Source organism: Callospermophilus lateralis, chromosome 18 (genome assembly GCF_048772815.1).
Source record: "Callospermophilus lateralis isolate mCalLat2 chromosome 18, mCalLat2.hap1, whole genome shotgun sequence".
Lineage (NCBI taxonomy): Eukaryota > Metazoa > Chordata > Mammalia > Rodentia > Sciuridae > Callospermophilus > Callospermophilus lateralis.
In genome coordinates, this window is record NC_135322.1 from 62,622,667 (window position 1) to 62,644,255 (window position 21,589).

The following is a 21,589-nucleotide window of genomic DNA, read 5'->3' on the forward strand; positions in this document are numbered from 1 at the left end:
AGCGCAATGATAATGAAATAATGAAACAGTCAAAGAAATTTTTAAAATATGCATGAAGCCTTGCCTTGGCAGTAGTATTTGTATAAATTGCTAGCAACCACCTGCATCTGACCGTGAGCTGAGCATGCAGCCATGGAAACAGAGCTGGCGCAAGCTGCACAGGACAAGGGTATGACAACACGCAGCTAGCCTGGTGTCGCCTCTCCTCGCCCCCCGCCAAACATGCTCGCTTTCCCTCTGTGTGCTCTGGGTGCGCGGTCTGTCCAAACCCCACAGACAAACCCAGGCCCGCCTGGGCCCTTCGTCCCTCAGACTCCACCTGCCCACAGTGCCCTGCACACAGCAGGCCCACAGGCCCCTACTGCTCTGCCAGCCCCCTCATCCTCCACTACTTGTCTCAGGCTCAGACCCCCAAGTCTAAAAGGCAAAATGATCCTGTAAGTCCTGTAAGTCACCTGGTCAGATCTCTGAATGCTTCTCCTGGCTCCAGCTTGTCCCATGGTGCCTGAACTCCTCTATTTCACGCTAATGTGCAGGTGAGCCTGGGCCAAGATCAGCTCAGCTGCTCTGCAGGGCATCGGGAGTGAGGCAAGGATGTACAAGGGGCCAGGGGCGGGCTATGCAGGTCATACCATGTAAACTTGGGTGTGGCCAGGTGAACAAGTCTGAGTGGCTGGTTACTGGAGAGTTTGAAGCAAACCATGACAGTTCATGTTTATAGAGGATGATCATGTCTGCCACATGGGGAATGGCATTTGGGGGAGCATGGGGACCATTAGCAGGCATCAACAAGTATGTGGACTCAGCTGGACATAGAGAAGGCCACATGTAAAGGACTGGGGTGCAACCTAAAAGGGTTCAGATCTAGTCTGCCCTTGACTCAGTGGGAGAAATCTGATAAGGAAAAGCAACTGAGGATGACCTTGAGTTTTTACTGTGCAATTGTTTCACTGTATTTGTAAACATTTTAAATGAGACAAAGGTATCCTGGGGCACAACCAGGACCCTCAACTGTGGCAGGAACAAGGTATCCAGCCCTGGTGTGGAAGGACGGACAGGGTGGAGGTGCCAAGAGCACCTGGGCTGGAGAGCTGCTTACCAGTCCAGAGGATCGTTCTTCATCCTTAGGTTGTCCCTGGGGAAATAGCCAGGGGGGTAGCGGAGGTTGTGGTACTGATCCCAGAGGACTCTCTTGCTCCGAGGAGGTGTAGGAATTATCTTCACCTTCACTGGGAGTTTCACTGTTGAAGTCTGTTCTGCACCACTTTTTGACTTCAAAAGAAACAAATAAAAACCCTTGAAATATGCCATCCCAGGAAAAACTATCAAGTGTTCAGGATCAAAAATGTTGTTTCTAGCACCAGTTTGGCCCAAATGGTCTGAATAAGACCACCTGCACCAACAAACACGTGTGTCACAACCGATACCCTCAAACTCTCCAGGGCTGAAGATTAAAATAAAATAAAGGCACGGTGTTCCTGAAAACTACTAGAGGGGAGGAGCCCGTGTTTCTTCCTCGGAAAGACCCACTTCTGATGTGCTCCTCTCGAGCCTGAAATCCAGCACGAGGTCTCTCTGCTGGCACAGCGGCACGAGAATCACAGCCCTGTTTCTGAACTTAGAGGCTCTCCTACCTGTGAACTTGAAACCACGACCCTGGGCATTAGGCCGGTTTCTCCCTTCCTGGCAGGGAATGGGAAAAGGTAAAGAGAAACGTGCCATGTCCTGGCCTGTCCTTACTTCTGTCTCTGCTGGGGACGCCACGGTGATCATGACATGGCCCTGGGCGATACCTTCCCAGGAAGCTGCCTTCTTCGTCACAGAGATGGAGATGGCCAGGTAGCCTGACCAAGGCCATAACACCGAGGAGTAAGAGAAAGCGACTTCAATGTTGTCTCCATTCTGCGGTAAGTAGGGCTGCCAGTCAGGCTGCAGGACAAGAGACAGGCTGGGGCTGAAGTGAGACAGACAAACAGACAGACAGACCTCCACTCCTACATTACCCAATTGGCTTTTGAGAAATACTTCACTTAATTAGGCAAAATGAAAATAATGAACAGAGAAGCAGCCTGTGGGTCTGGAAGATATGCAGTAGAAAGTCCAGAAACCACTATTTTGGAGTCTCCAATTTATGGAGACTTTTCCCCACCATATAAAAACAGGGGACAGTGCCGCAGTCCAGGACAGGACACAGCCTCCTTCCCATTCTCCTTCCCCCACATTTCAGGAAGGGGTTAATGCTCTCAGGACTCTTTCATACCACCACTTCTGCTAGTAAGATGCAGAAACCATTTTTGCAAATTATATCAAAATTACTTAGATGTTCACCTCTTGACCCAGTAACTTTGCCCGTAAGACTCAATGTTGAATGTCTAATATTTTAGATTCCAGTGGGGGTTTTTTTGTTTGTTTTTTTAAACAAACAAAACATCCAGTAAAGGGGCCATTTTGCTTGTTACTTAAAGATATTTCCATAGTTATATCCATCCCATTGGATTTAATTGAACTTGTTAAAGAATGGGTGAGTCCAAAGTGGGTTGATATGTACTGGTATCTAAAGTGTATTTAAAATTCACTTAAAAAGCAACATAGACTAATTGTGTTATAGAAAGGAATACAAAACACATAATTGGCTGTTGCCTGCATATGAATATTTACATAACAGGAAAGAGATTGAAGTCCAGGTACCTCTTTTCAGAGAAACAAACTTCCTCAAGGTATACTAGGGAGAGTTCATTTTTTTTTCTTTTTGTATTTTCTGATTTTAAAAATACATTTGAATGTTATTTTTAAAGAAATAAATGAAAAATTAATGTTGACAATAGTTTATGGCTTGTTGGAAAACACTGTATATTTACTGTCTTTCTACTGTTCAGTGTTCAGTTTTCCTCACTTTGTAGCTCCACAAAATATTCTAGTCCTTAATAAAGGGAAAAACTTGCTTCTTTCATTTCTTAAAAAAGATAAAAATAAAAAAATAAAAACTGGGGTCACATATCAAAGAACTCTGATAAACAACTTTGATCTGATTAGAGAATTTATATAATGAAAACATTCCACCTTCAGGTTAGACACCCATTTGTTGCACACGAAAAGAATCACACTAATTCAGAGAAATCAAAAGTCAAGGATGCCAAGCACCCTAATCACACCCCATGGCCTGCACGGGCAGCTGGAGAAGGGCAGCTGGAGAAGGGCGCTGCAGTTGTAGGGCCACCGCCCAGCTGTCCCTCCGGGGTGGGAGGAGGCACAACAGGAGGCAGGAGGCAACCACCTGGAAGACACAAGCACCTGCTCCTCCACCAGCCGGGTTTCTACAAACCCAAACCACTCATCTTCCTCCTGTTCCATAGAGCAAGAATGAAGCCCACGTCAATTGGCATTTAAAAAAAATTCTCAAAAAGAAAATTATTTGCCAGCTAAAGCATCACAGAATGTGAGGAAGAAAGAGACTTGTGAATGCTCTTGGAGTCACTGGCCAGCAAATGAGAAAAGGTAACTTTCTTCCATCTCTCCTAGCACATGTAAATTAACACAGATGAAAATTTAGCAATCACATTAAAGGAAAATCAGAACAAATTTAAAATTGAAATTTTATCTCTCTGTAGGTGTAAGTTTCTAATCTTTGAAACAGCAGCAATCACAAAAGATGAAAATTCAACTAAATCAAAATAAAAAACTTACAGAAGCAAAAACAAACAAATAAATAAAACCCCACCACAATAAGGAATACTAAAGTGCAGCCAGCAGGACTTCCCACATGTTCTCCACAACAGGAAGACCTGCTAAGACTGACAAGGGAAATCCCAATTCCAGTAGAAAAATAGGCCAAGGAAATGAAGAAGCAATGCTCAAAGGAAATAAATCAGCAAATATACCCGAGAGTTCCACATCGGGAACAGCTAAGAAGTGCCTTGTGCACAGCATCCCCTCAGAATGCCAAGTGGAAACAGCGCCACCTAGGAAGCCAAGGCACACCCATTCCAATAGATGGGCAGTGGGCATACACACACCAGAGCACTGATCAGCCCAGAAAGGGAATGGGGCCCTGCCCACCAGGAACCTTGAAAACAAGCTCAAAGAAGCCCCTCAGGGAAAGGCAGTGCTACATGCTGCCATTCAACTGTGGGCAAACTGACGGCTGGTTGCCTGGAGGCTGAGGTGAGGCAGCAGGGAGTGACTGCTAATGGGTACGGTTTTTGTTGTTTTGGGGTTTTGTTTGTTTTTGGTACTGGGGATTAAACCCAAGGGTACTCTACCACTGGCCATATCTCCAGCCCTTTTTACTTTCTGAGACAGGGCCTCGATAAGCTGCTGAGGCTAGCCTTGAACTTGATCTTCCTGCCTCCACCCCCCCAGTTGCTGGGATGACAAGCATGCCCATCGCACCTGGCTGGCACAGTTTCTTTTGTCATATTTTTTTTTAGTTGTAGATGGACACAATACCTTCATTTTATTTGTTTTTATCTTTATGTGGTGCTGGGGATCGAACCCAGTGCCTCATGCATGCTAGGTAAGCACTTTACCACTAAGCCACAACCCCGGCGCATGGCACAGTTTCTTTATGGAGTGATGGGCATGTTCTAGAATGAGATATTGGCACAACCTTGTGAAAATACTAAAACCCACCAAAATGCATAACTTAAAAGGGTAAACTTTATGGTATATTAATTATATATCAACTTTTAAAACTCATGAAATGCAAAAATAAAAAGATGCACCACCAGTTGCAGGGACAGGAGAAACATGCTCCCCTTAATGCCATGAGCAGCAGTCTGAGCCAGTGGAACTCTCTTGGAAAGGATGCGGTTACATGTGCCAAGAACTATAATAATGTCACACCCTCTGATTCAAAATTCCAATCCAGGGAGTTTATGTTAAGAAGATAATTCAGGAGAAAAGAAAAGCATACATGCAAAGATAGTGAAATATTCACAGCTGAAGGTCTCCTGCTATCACCCCAAGGGGAAACGGTGAACAAATTATAGTCCACCAACTGGAGATAATGCCAGACAAGCATTGAAAGTATACTGGTACACTCCAAGAAGGAAATGTCTGCCTACCATTCAAAGGTCATTAAAATATGTACTTCCGACAAGGGCTAGGGAAGAGGGCCCTCAACAGTGGCTGCTAGTGCGCTGGGGCTGGAAGGGAGGGCTCTGCTCTTTTCCTTGCCCCTTATTGTTGTGATAATGTCGACACAAGAAAGAGTCAAAATCTTATAAAAGCAAAATTCAAAATAAAGACCACACATTCTAAATAGGAAGGCTCACTTATGCTCATTAAGGAATAAAATAATCACAAGTGTGCCTGTAAATTACAGGAGCCAAACTCAGAGGAAAAAAGGGAAATTTGTTTCTTTATGTTCTGACTTCCTGCAAAGACTTAGGGTCTGGCAAATCACTACTGTGATAGCTTTGTCACCTGAGACAGGTGAAGAGTATCTTTCCTTTCTTAACTTGGAAAGAGAAAACTAAGAGCTCAAGGCCTGGGCCCTGTCTAAGTCACCACCAAGTCAGAGAGAAGTTTCACCTTATCCACGATTCTTCCTGTGACTCCCATGCCGTTGAGGATGGTGACGTTAACAATGGTAGGCATTCCTCCGTAGTAGATGGGCTGGGAGCAATAGGGCCACATGTAGGGACACTCAGTCAGGTCGATGTAGCTGGGGCTCAAACTGAAACAAGGGAAGAGGGTTAGAGAGACCACACTAGAGAGTGGAGGGGAAGCACAGCTGGACAGGACACAGTAGAGGGCCTGCCTGCAGCACCGCCCTGGCTGGCCTCTGGAACCTGGCTGTGTTGCTGAGGCTGCTTGCTGTGAGGCCTGCTGGACTGTGGTACGATCTGCTGGCAGAGAGGAGTGTGTGACCGGCCCCAAAGGAAACCTTGGACTCAAATCTCAAGGGGGCTTCCCAGGAAGAAATGTGTACATGGTGGATGCACTTGGCTACTGGGGCGGGGGTAACTCTCTAAGACCTGGCCTGGGGGGCAGGCCAGGAGGAGGAGCTTAGGAAGGCCAAGCTGGATTTCTGCAGACTCCCTGACCCGAGACATCCCTTTCCCTCACATGTGTCCTCTGCATCCTTGCTGCACTGCTGGCAAAATCTGAGCTGGCTTGGCCCTGGGGCCTGGAAGGAACTGCTGCACGAGTGCTCCTGCGCTTCTGCCTGTTTCCCAGTCCCCTCACCTGGAATGAACCTGTGCAGGGTCAGTGCCACTCCTAGCACAGAACCAGTGTCACCTATGCACAGGTAAGAGGACGGCAGGAAGCCAGTGCTTCAGAAATGACCCGAGATGACCTCCCTGGAAGGCCAGGCGTTTGTGGACCTGCCTATCGAGCTGCACGGTGTGTGGCGGCATGGGCTCTGCTCAGCTTCTTCATCTAAGGATGGCTACCTAGCTCAAAGGTCAACCACACAAACAAACAAGCTTTATCAGCTCACTGTAACAAAGATTATCTGGGCCCAGTAAGTACAAAGCCAAGACAAATCCAAACAATGTCTTTAGGGATACTATGAGTTTCATAGGCAGTTATAATCTGCATGTGTCACTTTCAGTCTTTTAAAACAGATACCACTTAATTCCAAAAATCCTGACGGCTGGCCACATGACTACAATCACACGAGTCAGCAGAGTACCTGCTCTAGCTGACTGCTTGTGAACTTCACTGGCATCTATGCTCTGTAAACAGTGTAAGCCAACTAATAAAATTTAACTAAGAAACTGTTATTAGCCAACAGAATTCAACACCACATTAAGAGAATAATATTATAAAAATGCAGCAGGCTTTATTTCAGGAGTGTGAGACTGGTTTGGTATTAGGAAGTCATTAATATCACAAGCCAGATTAGTAGTTCTAAACTATTCATAAAGATTCCTTTATAGGGGCTGGGGATGTGGCTCAAGTGGTAGCGCACTCGTCTGGCATGCGTGGGGCCCGGGTTCGATCCTCAGCACCACACACAAACAAAGATGTTGGGTCTGCCAATAACTAAAAAACAAATAAATAAATATTAAAAAAAAAAAAAAAAGATTCCTTTATAGATGCTGGAAAAGCCTACAGCACTCAATGCATAATCCTGACAAAAAACACTCAAGAAAACAGCAAGTGATGGGATGTTTTACCATAACTGATGCACAACCCTGATCAGAAAGCCAGCGTCTTACTTGATGGAGGGACACAAGAGGCATTTCCACTGACAACAACAACACAGGGAGCCCACGGTCTCCAGTGAGATGTAACCTCTGCCGGAGGTATTAGCAGTGAAAGGTGCCAAAAGAAACCCTAACAGGCTGTGGACTGGATAAGGAAGACAGATGACCGTCTCTACTCCATGGTGTGTCAGTGTGCCTGGCAGACCCAAGAGAATCAATAGTAAAACCGATTCAAACAGTAATTCACAGGAAAGCAGGACATAAAATCAACATGAAGGAATAAAAACCACAGTTAGAGGATATAATAACAACAAAAAGCTTAAATACTTGAACTTATCAAAAAATGTGCAAAACCTATGGGCAGACAGCTGCAAACCCAGAAGACACACAAGCCTTGAATGAACAGAGACATCCTCTGCCCTCAGACAAAATTATTCAGCATCAAAAAATATCACTTCTCGTTTCATTTAAAACTTGATAAAATCCAAAGTGCCAACAAGCTTCTGTTATGAATTTTGATAAGGCAATATGAAAATTCACATGAAGGAACAAAGCATTCAAGAAAAGCCAAGAAAAAAGTGAATACACAACTAGGAACCAGGCCCTGAAGTGAACTGGAAAGTCTTCACCACCAGACAGTGGGGGGAGCCGGAGGGTGGAAGGAGCGAGCCCAGGGGCATATGCTAGTACACATCAGGTTACAACATGAGGAAGACAGCACCTCAAATCCCTGACACAGGGTGAACTCTTTAACAAATGGACCTACAACAAGTGGTTGGATACTTGGCAAAAGACACAATTAGATCCGCATGTCACAAAACGTACAACAGACTCCAAATGGATCAGGGACTCTCAAGTAAACAGAAGAAAGCAAACAAGTATCAGAAGATGGGCAAGATTCCCTTTCACTCAATAAAGAAAAAGGACTCAAGGTCAGGGGCAGCAGCAATTCGAAGCACTAACAAATCTGACTAAGAAAAAAATAAGAAAAACCAGCCACGTGTGGTGGTACACACCTGTAATTACAGTTACTCAAGAGACTAGACCAGGAGGATTGTCAAGTTTAAGTCCAGACTGAGCAACTTGGTGAGACCCCATTTCAAAAAACAAAAACAAAAATAAACATATGTAGGTATTTTTAAAATGTGTTCCTATATACACAGACACACACATACACATATGTATGAGTATGGGGTGGTGTGGGGATGCGCTCAGGGGTAGAGCACTTGCTAGCATATTTGAAGCCCTGGGTTCAATCCCCAGCACTGTAAAAACCAGAGAGGGAGGAAAGGAGGGAAAGGGGAAGTACTGGGGAATGAAATGGGGCAAGTTATGTCACATGCACACATGAACCTGTCACAATGAACCCCACTATTAGGTATAATTGCAATGCATAACAATATTTTTTAAAGCCACCCCCCACCCCCGACCAAAAAAAAAAAAATTACCAACATGGCAAAAAAAAAACAAAACAAAAAAACCCTTATGTAAATTCAAAAACAAAATCCCAATAAACTGGGAGACAGATCTACGACATGTATCACTGACCAAGGGTCACTGTCTCTAATAAAGGACTTAAAAATGGAGGGAACAACACAGCCTCAGAACAATAAGAAGAGAAATGAATGACAATTCGCAAGGAAGATGAAGAAATGCCCTGAGCACAGACTTCATTTAATGTCCCCCACTCCTAACCAAACAACTGCATATTAAAACAACTCTGGGGAGTCACCATTCATTTGTCAGATGGGCAAACAGTAACCAACGTGAAGCTTTGGGAATTCTCACACTGCTGGTGGAATAATCTGGCACCTGCCTGTAATCCCAGCGACTGAGGAGACTGAGGCAGGAGGTCTGCAAGTTCTAAGCCAGCCTCCGCAACTTAATGAGACCCTGTCTCAAAAGAAAAGAAAAAAGGGCTGGGGATGTGGCTCAAGCAGTGGCGCGCTCGCCTGGCATGTGTGCAGCCTGGGTTCGATCCTCAGCACCACATACAAAGATGTTGTGTCCGCCGAAAACTAAAAAATAAATATTAAAAATCTCTCTCTCTCTCTCTCTTTAAAAAAAAAAAAGAAAAAAGAAAAAAGAAAAAAAGAAATAGTATGAGGATATAGCTCAGTTATAAAACACCCTTGGGTTCAATCTCCAATACAAAAAACCACATACAAAACAAAAGTGGAGACAAACATTCTAACAAAGCTAGCTCTACACCTGACTCTGACCCGTGCACAGATGAGTGCTGCATCGAAAATGGCACAGTCACATGGCACTGCTGTCAGGGCGCAAGCTGGGAACCAAGAGCTGGCAGCGCTTTCCAGGATCCTGGGAGGTGGAAAAGTGACAAGACACTGCGACACTGCTGCTCTTCTACTCACCTGCTCACTTGTGCAAAAGGAGTTGAAGAAGGAACAAAAATCTGCCTGCCTGTTACAGGGGTGTGTAGAAGAGGGAAGGACATGGAAGGACATGGTACTGCTTCACATGCCCAGCTGCTTGCTCAGCAGCAGAGCGCTCAGCTAGCACGCGTGAGGTTCGATCCTCAGCACCACGTAAAAATAAATAAAATAAAGGCATTCTGTCCATCTACAAAATTTTTTTTTTTTTAGTTTAATGTTCTACTTTTTTTTATTAATTTTTATTGTTGGTTGTTCAAAACATTACATAGTTCTTGATATATCATATTTCACACTTTGATTCAAGTGGGATATGAACTCCCATTTTTTATAAAAATTTTTTTTAATTAAAAAAAATATCGATTTAAAAAAAATAAAGGAACCCAAATGCTACAATGTGCCTGAACAGCAAAGACCTAAGTAACCCTGGAAAACCGCTTGACCCAATTCTGTAAGGGTGAAGTTAAAATGCACCACATACAAGGACTGTGCTCTAGTTAGTAATGGTACTTACAAGATATGGGTCAGTAATTCTTTTTAAAATCATTCAATACGTGCCTACTAGGACTCAGCAAACACATCAGTACAACTATGTAAGAGAGCCAGGCTTCTCATTGTGGGAGGAAGGGGTAATGAACCAGAAAAGGAAGGCTAAGAAGCACTTGAGAGTTGGGTAGAGTCAGGAAACAGCACAAACACGGTTCCACTACACACACAGATGGTGTCTGCACACATGTGCACCCCTACACACACAGATGGTGTCTGCACACATGTGCACCCCCTGGCTGGCCCTTGGTCTTCCAAATACCATCCTCTTACTGAAGTACAGAACTGTCACCATGCTGGAGTGTGGAAATGCATGATGGGATGTCCACTGCCAAAATGAAAACAAGATGGAGACATACGGCTCTGAACAAATAAAACTATAGTATCAATGGATTATAATCATCAATACATATACAACAATGGAGTATAACTGAGAAAACACCTCCAAGCATCCATAGTGATATAGGTAACTGAATAAATAAGAGGGGGCTAGGGACAGCGATTCTCAGAGACACAGGTGACATGACGACCAAGTGCAACCTGGGAGCCCAGACCCAAGAGAGGGCCTGCATGGGACAATAAGCAAGACCCGTAGTACCACATCAGCTCATTGGTCTACCACACTCTGTCAGTGTGCATGTGCAGGCCTTGAGGGCTGTGCTGTTTATGTGGCATGTCAACATTAGGGAGAGCTAGGTGAGGAATGGGGTTCTCTGTGCTAGTGGTGAAACTCAAAAATCTAAAATACAGAGGGTAAAAAACAAATAACCTTAAGTCTTTCTGAAGACATCAGATAAATCCACCTCAAGAAACAGCGCACAAAGTCAGCACTAGTACTCTGGAGGAGTCAAAGTCACGAGCAACAATGAAGACAGACGACCTGTGAGGTGGAGAGACCTACACAACACACCCACAGGGGTCTGGACCCGGAGCCAGTGAGGAAGGTGAGGAGGAAGCTGTGCAACGAGAGTGGTGCCCACACTCGTCCACCCTGTGGTGAGGGATCAGTGTCCATAGTTGTACTATGATCAGCTAAGTTGTCCACCTTGTGGATGCAACATCACTAGTATTTATATTACAAACACCAGAACTGCAGTTAGGTGACAGTGTTACAAACTCTGCTGCCAGCACCCTAGCAGCAGCATGGCCTCATAGAGTGTGCAACCAATGCTAGGTTTTGAGGCTAGTATTCTGTGAAGAGGAAAAGCCCAAGAGCCCAGTGAAGGAGAGGAAGGCCTCTGGGCGGCAGATGCTGACTGACCTGGCCTGCGGTCTGTAGCTGTTGAGGATCTGATAGGCCCTGAGCAGATCCAGCTTGCCATGGCCTTGCTCAAACATGTTGACCCCAGGAAGCCTCCGGGCCGATGCGATGAGGGCCTGCTTCATGCTGGCAGGATTCACCAGCTCGCGCTTCTGTACTGTGCTGGTGAGAAAATAAAGTATGTGTTCAGTTTCTCTCAGCAGAAGAATGAAAATCAGACTAACCTTAGCCTGCACATGTGCGGCCCCAGCCTTGTTTTCCATCTAACAGGAGCATTACTGACAGAGCCCACATGAGATGAGACTATCACACTCAACTGCCACAGTGGTCTCAGGACCAAACACCCTAACCCCTGCCACTCTACTCAGTGACTTATGGGCCTGGGCCTGTTTGGGCTAAATTTAAGAGTAATTAATGCCTGTTTCCCCAATAAATTAACCAAGTCAATCACACCGGTTACAGGAAGCAAGAACATCAAAAAGGTTCTGGCTCTCAGGGGAAGGGAGGTCTGCTGGCCCAGGGAGAAGACACCCTGAGACCTCAGCTGGCTGGAAGGAGAAAAGGCACACAGGTGGATGTTGGAGGCCCTGCAACGCAAAGACAGGCAGGAGGCGTGGGCTGAGTGAAGACCACCGCCTCCATGGCTGACCCTGGCCTTTCTGTTTGCAGATCTGGAGGCCCGTGTAGGATGATCACCTGGTGCATAAGGTTATGTAGAACACACAGACCTCAGGCCCTTCAGCTTTCACTCAGGATGCATCTGAGCAACTTCAGCCCTGCTCTGCCTGGCGAGGAGCCCAGCCAACTCTAGCACTGAGGCGTTCAGTTGGTGCATCTAGGTGCTATATATAGGTAAAATTCAATCCCCACACTGAGGGGGAAAACATCAGTGGGCACAAAGGAAACCATCTCTTCTAAGTCCCTCAATATTTTTACATGTTGGTGGTTGCATTGGAGTCTAGGCAGGTTTTCTAAGTGGGAAACCTGACAGGAGAAGTGTGAAAATCCTGTAGGATTAGTTTGTAACGACAGAATAAAAGGATATTCACAGTACAAGCCAGTCCTCCTCCTTCTCCTTTTCCTGCCATAAAGCTAAACCAAGGGTGAGGCTGCACTTTCCTGCGGCATGGCCACCACCACGAGCTATTTCTGAGCCCTCACTGTGGCACTTTTACCTGCTCCAGGTGAGAAGAGTGGCAGGTATCCTTCAAGCTGGAACCCTGCAGAGTGATGGAGGGCTCCCCACTGCAGCTGTGGCCCTTGCTTCCTGCTAAGCCCACGGGGAGTGGCAGAGCTGGGCCAGGTTTCCTGCTTCCCAATCCCACAGGACTACAAACAGGAGCGCTTGCTGAAGCCCCTCCACTCGGCAGACACTACAGTATGAGTGAGCGGGTGAGCCCCAGCCCACCCCCTTGTTTCCCCTCTGCGTTCTATGGGGCAGGGCACACCTGGAAGAAAATGACAACTTTTCTAGCAAGGGCAGGGATGTTCCCAAAGATTACTCTAGCCAATGTCAACATCTTCAAGAATCTGGCTCTGACCTGCAAGGGAGGACAAAGGCAAGAGGCAGATACCTACCTTTGTCAAGAACTATAATGAATTACAATGCTGGACAAAATAATCCACAGCATTAGATGCCAAAATCAACATGCAATTCCCTTACTTTTCAAGGTTTTTTTTTTTTTTTTAAAAAAAAAAACAGGGATTAAACACCACTCAGGGCACTTAACCACTGAGCCACATTCTCAGTCCTTTTCATCTTTTATTTTGAGTAAGAGTCTTGCTAAGTTGCTTAGGGCCTCACTAAATTGCTGAGGCTGGTTTTGAACTTGTGATCCTTCTGCCTCAGCCTCCCAAGTCACTGGGATTACAGGTGTGCACCACCACACCTAGCTAAAGATAATTTTAAGTATGAAAGCACTTACTATCATTTACCTGTTTTAATTTTTAAATGAACAGAAATTTCAAATATGTCGAGTTTTCTTTGCTGACACAGTACCTCACTAAGACTTCAGTTAGACAGAAAAACTAAGATTTTTTTGAGGGAATGCACAATGACAAAATGAAGGCTAACGCCAAAGGCATCTTTTTACGACCTGGAGAACAAGGTGCTGACTGAAAGGCACAGCGTGCGTGCTCCTGACTCTGGACGCCTGTGCTTGAGAGCTCCATCCACTGTTGTCCTCTGCAAAGTGAGGATGCATGACTGAGCTTCCTCAGAGAGTCGGGGGCCTAGCAGCATAAACACCCCCCTCTCACAAAGCAGGGCTGACGCCAGCCCCTGGCTGGCCGACAACGACTCGCGAAGAGCATGTTAAAAGGGAATGCACACACACAAAGTACTATACAAGATGGATGTGGGAAAATGCCTCCTAGAGAAACTCTTTACCTCTGTATGTGTCCCATCATATCATTCTGAATGCCTTAGAGACACATGGTAAGATGTATTTAACTCTTTGAAGGCACATCCCCTAGGACACAGAGGCAAGCAGGAAAGGAGCTGATTTGATTCCCTGCCTAGCTGGGCACAAAAGAATTAAAATCATGCTCATTAGAGGGAAGAGCCACTCACTCTGTGGGGTGCCCAGCACCTTCCCCCAGCTTACACTGCGCAGGCACAGACATCACCCAGTCCTGATAGGAGGCAACCATCTCCCGTACAGAGAGGAAGGAACAGAGACCTCAGACCCAGTCAGGCACAAGCCTCGCGTCCACTCTGCCACCTGTGTACCAATCCCGAGGAAGACGCTCTTGCCTATGCTCCCCAATACTCACCTCACTAATAAGGTGACAGCACCTGCCACCACTGGAGAGGCCACGCTGGTCCCTGAGAGGGCCCGGCACCCCCCTTTCACACCAGAACCCCGCACTCCAGCACCATAGGTGACAACGTCAGGTTTCACACGACCGTAGCCTCCTGGCAGTTCCTACAAACAAGAGGAGCTCAGTTTCTGCACCACCCAAGCTGGCACTCAGGTGGGTAGGGCAATGGCAAGTAAAATCAGAACAGAAAACGGGGACTCAACAGTGCCACCTGAGGGAGGTATTGGCTTGGGGTGGTAATGTAGAAAATAAAGTATTTGTTAGTATGTTTTGTAACAACTAGTAGGACATCAAGGCTAAAATAATTTAAAAAAATAAAAACTTTAGTTTTGATAAGATGCAGGACCAGAAGCTAGGCACTGATTTATTGCTAAAACTAGAAACTGGAAATTGCTTTATCTCTAGATAAATTAAAAATTAGAAAGTTGTTAGAACGACAAAATTAAAATTAAAAGTTAGGGGGGAAAAAAAAAAACTTTTGCAGAAGGAAAAAAGTAGAGTTACGACTAGATATTTCCACAGGGAATAAGAACCCATTTAGGATGATCGAGATACTGGGTGACTGACCTAAATAAGAGTTTAAGGAAGTACTCTTAAGCTTCATGAAAACTGGGGCAAAGCCGGAGCACAACAGGTCTGTGCACTCTGTTAGCGAGTCTGTACTCTGAAATGGAAACCTGCCTGCAGTCCACTGTAAGGAGCAGTCCACTGGCAAGGGGCACTGGGTGACATCAACTGCCATAGCTCAGAGAGAACTCAGGAATATTTCTCAAAGGCCATGAAAAGCGAGCCTCTTGCAAAGGCCAAGGCTGTGATAGCACATCACAGCTCACGGAAAACAGGGTGGGGCTGAGGCCGGCAGGTGACTATTGCTGGCCTCTGACCACACACAGGACGTGCCAAGACACACAGGTGAGGACGCACAGCACAGCACCGTCTGACCTTCAAAGTGGGATCCACCAGAGGGCAGCGCCAAGTCAATGGGCCACTCAAGGGGGAGGCATCAAGTGCCTGTGGCGGGGCACCAGAAGGAAGGGGCACCAGTGTGTTGGCACTGTCCAGGCATGAAGGCTCAAGTGGAGGGCTGTCCTACATGGAGCTGCTGGTGGGGACAAGCATTCCCAGCAAGTGGTGAGTGCCCCCAGGGCCTTATCTGAGACCTCTAGCACAGCACATGTCAAGTGAGGACACCAAGAGATGGCCTGTCCCCAAAGAACATTAGGGGGAGATGCTGCCCAGGCACTGCAAGGCTAAGGCCCAAGTGCCACTCGGTCAGCCGCAGAGTCAAACCCCACACAGCTGAGCTATTAACCTGCTGGAGCCACTTTGGTTTTGTATACAAACATAACTATTTCATAATTATTTTATCAGCAAAGTTGCTATTAAGCTGCTATGAGCTTTGACTTCTTAAGGCCTAAAAAAAAATATCTTCTCACCTCGTCCTAAGGAGAACTGCTTTCCTTCCTACTAGTCAGAATAAGCAGGCATGAATCCAACTCACCTAAAAGTGAGCTACTTGAAAGTAAGTTAAAAAGAAGAGGAACTGGGGAATTCCACTCGGAAACTGTCCCTGGACTTTGCGGCAGCTCAGGACTTGTCAAACTGAGGTGGTAGGTGCCAGAGGGGCCAGGTCTCTTGTCCTCATGAAGTGCCCACCCCAACAGCCCTGGCTGCTGGATTTGCGGATCTGAGGATCTGCCTCACAAGCCGCTCTCTACCTGTGCACCCACAAAGCATTCAGACCAAAGGCTCCTTGGGCCACATTAGACTAATAGAAAAGCATACCCAGGTGGTCATTCCCCTGGAAGAAAAGCGGGCGATGTTATCTTCAAAGTCAATGCCACCCACTCCAATCACATCCATCTGATCAGCAGGGTTATTCAGAGTGCTAAATTGAGACACACATAAAAACGGGGGGAGAGAAATATTTTTAAATGAACAATTCAAATAAGGGCAAATGCTCCCAGAAAAATTTAAGATTCTATTAGGTTCTTCTGTGACAAGAATGTGTAGCTTCAACATACCACTGCTCCTCATAGCCACCCTGTGTCCTGGGAAATGTCATATTTTCTGCCACCTGTGTGTTGTGGTCAAACATTTCTGCCCTCTCTGTCCTGTCACCTTTCCACCCGTAGGTGGGCCCAGCTCCAAACTCACTCCCTCACTTCTCCTGAACTTCCCAGGAGCTGACATGTCACAATTCACCACCGGTTAAGTGTTCTCTTGTTACTTGAATCGTTCCATTCAGAGGCATCCTGCCTCCTCGACTAGATGAGATGTTATCTGGGAAGCCACCAGATCAGCACATATGCATCACCAGTTAGAAGCGAAAGCTTTCAATGGACCTTTTGCAAGTATCTGTACCCTCACAGAGAATGTGAAAACCACCATTTCTCTGCAACCTTGGCCTCCACAGGAGAAAGAATATACAGGAAAGCCCATGTCATTCTCTTCAGTACCTCAAGTGCACTATACCTGCAAAGAAGCTATCACAAAATGAACAATAATAAAAACATTTGAAGTCAAGATGCAGCTGATTTGAAAGCATATAACAATCAGTTATAAAATTGTATTTCTAACCTTTTTATATCATAGCTTCACTACCAAACTCTGACAACTCAATAATTACAACTGATTTCAAGAAGCTTAAGAGACATTATTAGGGCCGAGGTTGTAACTCAGTGATAGAGTGCTTGCCAAGCACACGTGAGGCATTGGGTTCAATCCTTAGCATCACATAAAAATAAATAAAGGTTTTTTAAAAAAGACATTAACAGCAAGATTCTAGAAGTGTATGCTTTTAAGCAATGACTTCAAATCACATCCAACAAACTCTGACTCTACCTTCTCAGCTCACTAGCCACCAATATGCTACCAGGTAGTTATTCAGAAGAACCAAAATGGTTTGCGAATTTCCATGAGTTCAAGAACAGAGGCTAGTACACAGGTCACCAACAGTCCTCCCACTGAAGTTGATGAAAGAATGCCACCTTCCTTCCCGTCCTTCCTCGACTTGTCAATCATTCTAATACTCGCTGTGCTTTTAATCCTTAAGAAATAAGGGAAGGCGTCAAGAAAAAAACAAGGTGACAAATAAAGAAATAACCGTTAATACTAAAAAGGGGTACCACAGCCTCAGAGGCTCAAAGAAGGGTTGTGGGTACAGGACTCAAGAGATTCCAGCAAGAGGGGCTCTCGAATGCATGCCTCATTTCAAAAGGTACTGACAGGTACATGCTTCTGTCTTGACCAGTGCTGGGAGCAGTCCTCTAATGTCCAGGCGGTCGACTGTAACCACAACCAGCTGACTGCAGGGACCAATCACATGCCATTTGCTATCATTGCAAAAGACAGTACAGACATACAGACATGCCAGGTCTGTATGTGGCACTGTGTCCACACAAATGATTTGGAGACCCTCAAAGGTTTTCCTCTTGAGGTCTGTCTTCTCTACTACTCAAAAATCACAACTCTCTGCTTAGAAGCTCTGGAGTACAATTGCCCACCGAAGGCAGGAAAAATATGCAAATTCCTGCTAGACTCTAGAGGATCTTGAATAGCAGAAGAAAAATGTCCACTTGATCTATTAGGTAACAATGAGCCACTGTGGATTCCGGAATAGAAAACTGGCAGACATACAATAGAAAGTGGTGGAATGGAGGAGGCTGCATTCCTGGCTGCTCCATGGCATGAAACCAAGAGAGCAAACAGGCAGCTTCTCCACAAGGTGGGTGAACAAAAAAAGAAAACTGTTTGGACAGTAGAAGTAGACCATCAACAGCCACTTGGAACACTGTGGTCCAGCTTCGTCCCACAACCACCGTGCAAGCAGTACTACACCCCCACAGCAGGCAAGGTGCTGAGGCCAGAGAAGGGAAGGTCCGCAGCTCTCACAAGGCAGGTTGCGCCTGTCTGGCTCCACTCCTATCTGCTGTTGGGTGGGAGGAGATAGTGGCAGGAAGAGAGGACAGAAAATTGACAACCGGCTATCTCTGAACCATTTAGTGGAGACATCGGGAATAAGAGAAGTGGCAACCAGAGAACCATATGAAGGGGAAGAAAGAAAACTCAGCATCTGACATGCCTCAACAGTGTTGGTCACCGTTAGAGGTACAGTGAGACAGTGAGGGTATGTCACTGTACCTCTAACTGTGACTTATATTTATTAAAGTCACTTGTAATTTCACTTATATTTATTAATCACAATATGCATTAGTGATGCCACAGAAAACCCAGACCTAGGACCTCTTACAAGGGGACAGGGTCATTTGCTGAACTAAGCTGAAACCCTATGACTGCCAACATTCATGTCTCTGACCCACACAAACTTTAGCTTCACCCAGAGCAGCCTCATATTATCCCTGGCACTGGCTCTCCAGGCCACCTGCTTTCCCTCAGCAGGAACTCCGAGGTTGTGGCCAGCCAGATGCAATGTGTCACAGCAGAAGCATGTGCACCCAGGGGTGGGCGCAAACATTCAGTCTACCCTCCACTGTGCCGTGGCATATGGTAGAGCCATTTTTCTGTTCCTCTCTGTGATTTTTCTCTTATCTCTGTGGCTACCTCAAATCCTTTGCCATAATACCAAACTGCACCCATCCGGGACCTCAATAGAGGAGGGTGACAAATGTTTGACTGCAGTAGCTTTACGGTACAAGAAACTATTTATATACTTTAATCTGCAGAATAAAAATCAGAGCCACAGGTAGGAAGAAAATTGAGAATCTGAATCAGACAAGAGCCTGCTGGGGATGTTTCAATGAAAATCTAGCACCTCATGCTTCTTGAATGCCTAACAAGCACACAGGCACACTGTGACTGTCCTTTGCTCTTCTCCCAACCAAATGACCCTTTCCTCAACTCCCAAGCTGTCTGTCCCCACCTAGCCCTGGACTTCTCCCTCGAGCCATGTTCGCACCTGACTTTTCCTGGAAAGGCAGGCACCTGTCTACTTCCTTCTTGGTCCCTGGATTTTGTACACAGTGGGTGTCAATAAACGCTCAGCAACTATAAATTCTTTCTTTCTTGGTATTTAGAAGGAAGAAAGAAAAGAAGAACAGAATAAAAACTTAGGGTAGAACTCACTATTTACAGCAAAGTTTAAAAAAATCAAACAAGACGACTGACAGCTGCAGTAACTGGTGAGAATGTCGGGGTTCATTATATATTCTGGGTTTTTTTTTCTTTTTTTCAGTAAAACATTCATAATACAAAGTTTTGGAGAGATAAAAATAAGTATACACAGATACACAAATCTACTGACAATTTTTAGTTATTTCAGGAAAAACACCCAGCCCACTGACTCAACCAACCTTGTCAACATCACCCTTGTGGAGACTACTTACCCATAAAGGGGCCCATCATTGCCAATGGCAGACACCATGATCACATTGTTAGCTGTCAATTCCCACACCTAAAAGGTGAGCAAGTATTCACTTAATGAAACAAATGAAACCCAGCACTTTATGCTATTTTTTAAAAACATTTATTTTTTGGGCTGGGGATGTGGCTCAAGCAGAAGCGCGCTCGCCTGGCATGCGTGCGGCCCAGGTTCGATCCTCAGTACCACATAAAAAGAAAGATGTTGTGTCCGCCGATAAACAAAAAATAAATATTTAAAAAAAAAAAACCTAAAAAAAAAACCACTTACTTTTTAGTTGTAGGTGGACACAATACCTTTTTATTTTTAAATTTTTTTTCTATATGGTGCTGGGGATCGAACCCAGTGCCTCATGTATGCCAGGTGAACACTCTACCCCTGAGCCACAACCTTAGCCCCGAAACACAGCACTTTAAACAACTAATATGCAACTGTCCCCCCCCAAACCCTATAAATAGTCCTAAAAAAGGAAGCCTCCTCCAATGCAGCACTGGCCATTCCAGAGGCCAGTACCTCTGGGACCAGTGAGTCTAAGGGAGGACAGCGCCCAGAACATTAGGTCTGTGCACTGCCCAGAGCAGACACTGGCTTGCTGGCCATTTGCAGGAAAACTCAGAGTGTAGGTTTAGATCAGAAGAACCAACAAGTTCCCCTTACAAATACCTACTTCTGAAGTCTCTCCCTCAACGGGTTTATGGCACTCTAGTACATCGAAGTACATGTCATTGGCCATCTGTTCTCAAAAAGCTGTCCCACCCGGATGAAAAGCCACTAGCACACTAGACATGATATAGCTAGAAACACAAACATGCAGGAGCTATCATCCAAACTCATGTCCTTGTGCACTGACTCAACCAACCTTGTCAACAAAGGGGTGATCCATGAAGTCAGGGCCCCCGATGCTAAGGTTCAGCACATCGATCTTCTTTAATATGGCATAGTTGAAGGCGTCCAGAAACCAAGATGTATAAGATACCTAGTTATAGTGAAACAGCCCCCTTAGTGTTTCCGTAAAAGCCTCAAAGTTCTAGGACAGTTTCTTCCTAAAGGTAAATATAACCTCTTTAAAGCATGAAGTATTTTTCTTAATATCTTTTAAGTAACTTAAAATCAGAAAAATACCAAGTACAAATATACCCAGACATTCTAAGTTCTCAGGGATGGGCCCAGGGAGAAAGGCTGTGTTGGACAGGTGGCCTCTCTGTAGGTGCCATGGTCAGCTCCTTACCTATGGCACGTCTTGCTAGATAAGGCCCCAAGTTTCTAACTATCTGCTTACAAAAGGATGTATTCTATGGTACTTCAGCATTTCTGAATGGTTCAGTGTACTGATCTACTATTCTTCAGTCCTAAGTAGACAAAAGGACAAATGGCAGCACTAACAGGTATTTCACAGTAGTATGTCTCTGATGTTCAATTCCTCCTACTTTCTCACATAAAATAAATGACTTTCTGAATCACCATTTACTATTTTTTAAAAATACAAAATTTAGTTTACAGTGGGAAGAAAAATAGTAAAATGATTAGGAATTGCTTTTAACAAGCTTTTAAAAGTAAGGCTACATATTTACATATATATATATATGAAATCCTAAGAGGAGGTACAAGAAATGAAGACCACCACCATATGGGAGATGTGCAAAGTGAGCTAAGAACACTCTGGATGGGGTCCAGGGATCATCACTATGTTGCCTTTTAGTATTTTTGAGGGATGTATTAACTCTACAAGAATTAAAATTTTAAGGTAAACACCAGCAGCCTTCCTCTTTTCTATAAATAGTTTCCAAATGAAGAGTCAGGGAACAAAACTTGCACATTCACATTACCAGACATAATGGGAGGTGCTTGCATACAGGGGTCAGAAACACAGTCCCCACCCTCCAGGGGTAGGAGCCCAGTCAGGGAGGCAAACATACAAGAAGGACTTACTCTATCAGGTGGCACAGAGGCCTCAGACAACCTGAGGGCGAAGAGGAAATGGGAAACCAAGGAACTACTGGACAGGTGGCCTAGGGGACAAGGTCTTCGC

The 21,589-nt window shown here is 45.3% G+C and overlaps 1 protein-coding gene across 1 annotated transcript in view; it reads right to left on the reverse strand.

Moving 5' to 3' along the window:
* Positions 1 to 21,589, reverse strand: part of Mbtps1 (membrane bound transcription factor peptidase, site 1) — a 53,966-nt gene that overhangs the window by 14,147 nt on the left and 18,230 nt on the right. Inside the window, exons 7-14 of the mRNA XM_076838133.1 lie at positions 20,420 to 20,536; positions 19,526 to 19,593; positions 15,966 to 16,068; positions 14,133 to 14,284; positions 11,358 to 11,519; positions 5,533 to 5,677; positions 1,741 to 1,929; positions 1,100 to 1,272 (exon numbers count right to left, since the gene is read on the reverse strand). Of these exons, the coding sequence (XP_076694248.1) occupies positions 1,100 to 1,272; positions 1,741 to 1,929; positions 5,533 to 5,677; positions 11,358 to 11,519; positions 14,133 to 14,284; positions 15,966 to 16,068; positions 19,526 to 19,593; positions 20,420 to 20,536 (1,109 nt within the window). The remainder of the gene's footprint in view (positions 1 to 1,099; positions 1,273 to 1,740; positions 1,930 to 5,532; positions 5,678 to 11,357; positions 11,520 to 14,132; positions 14,285 to 15,965; positions 16,069 to 19,525; positions 19,594 to 20,419; positions 20,537 to 21,589) is intronic.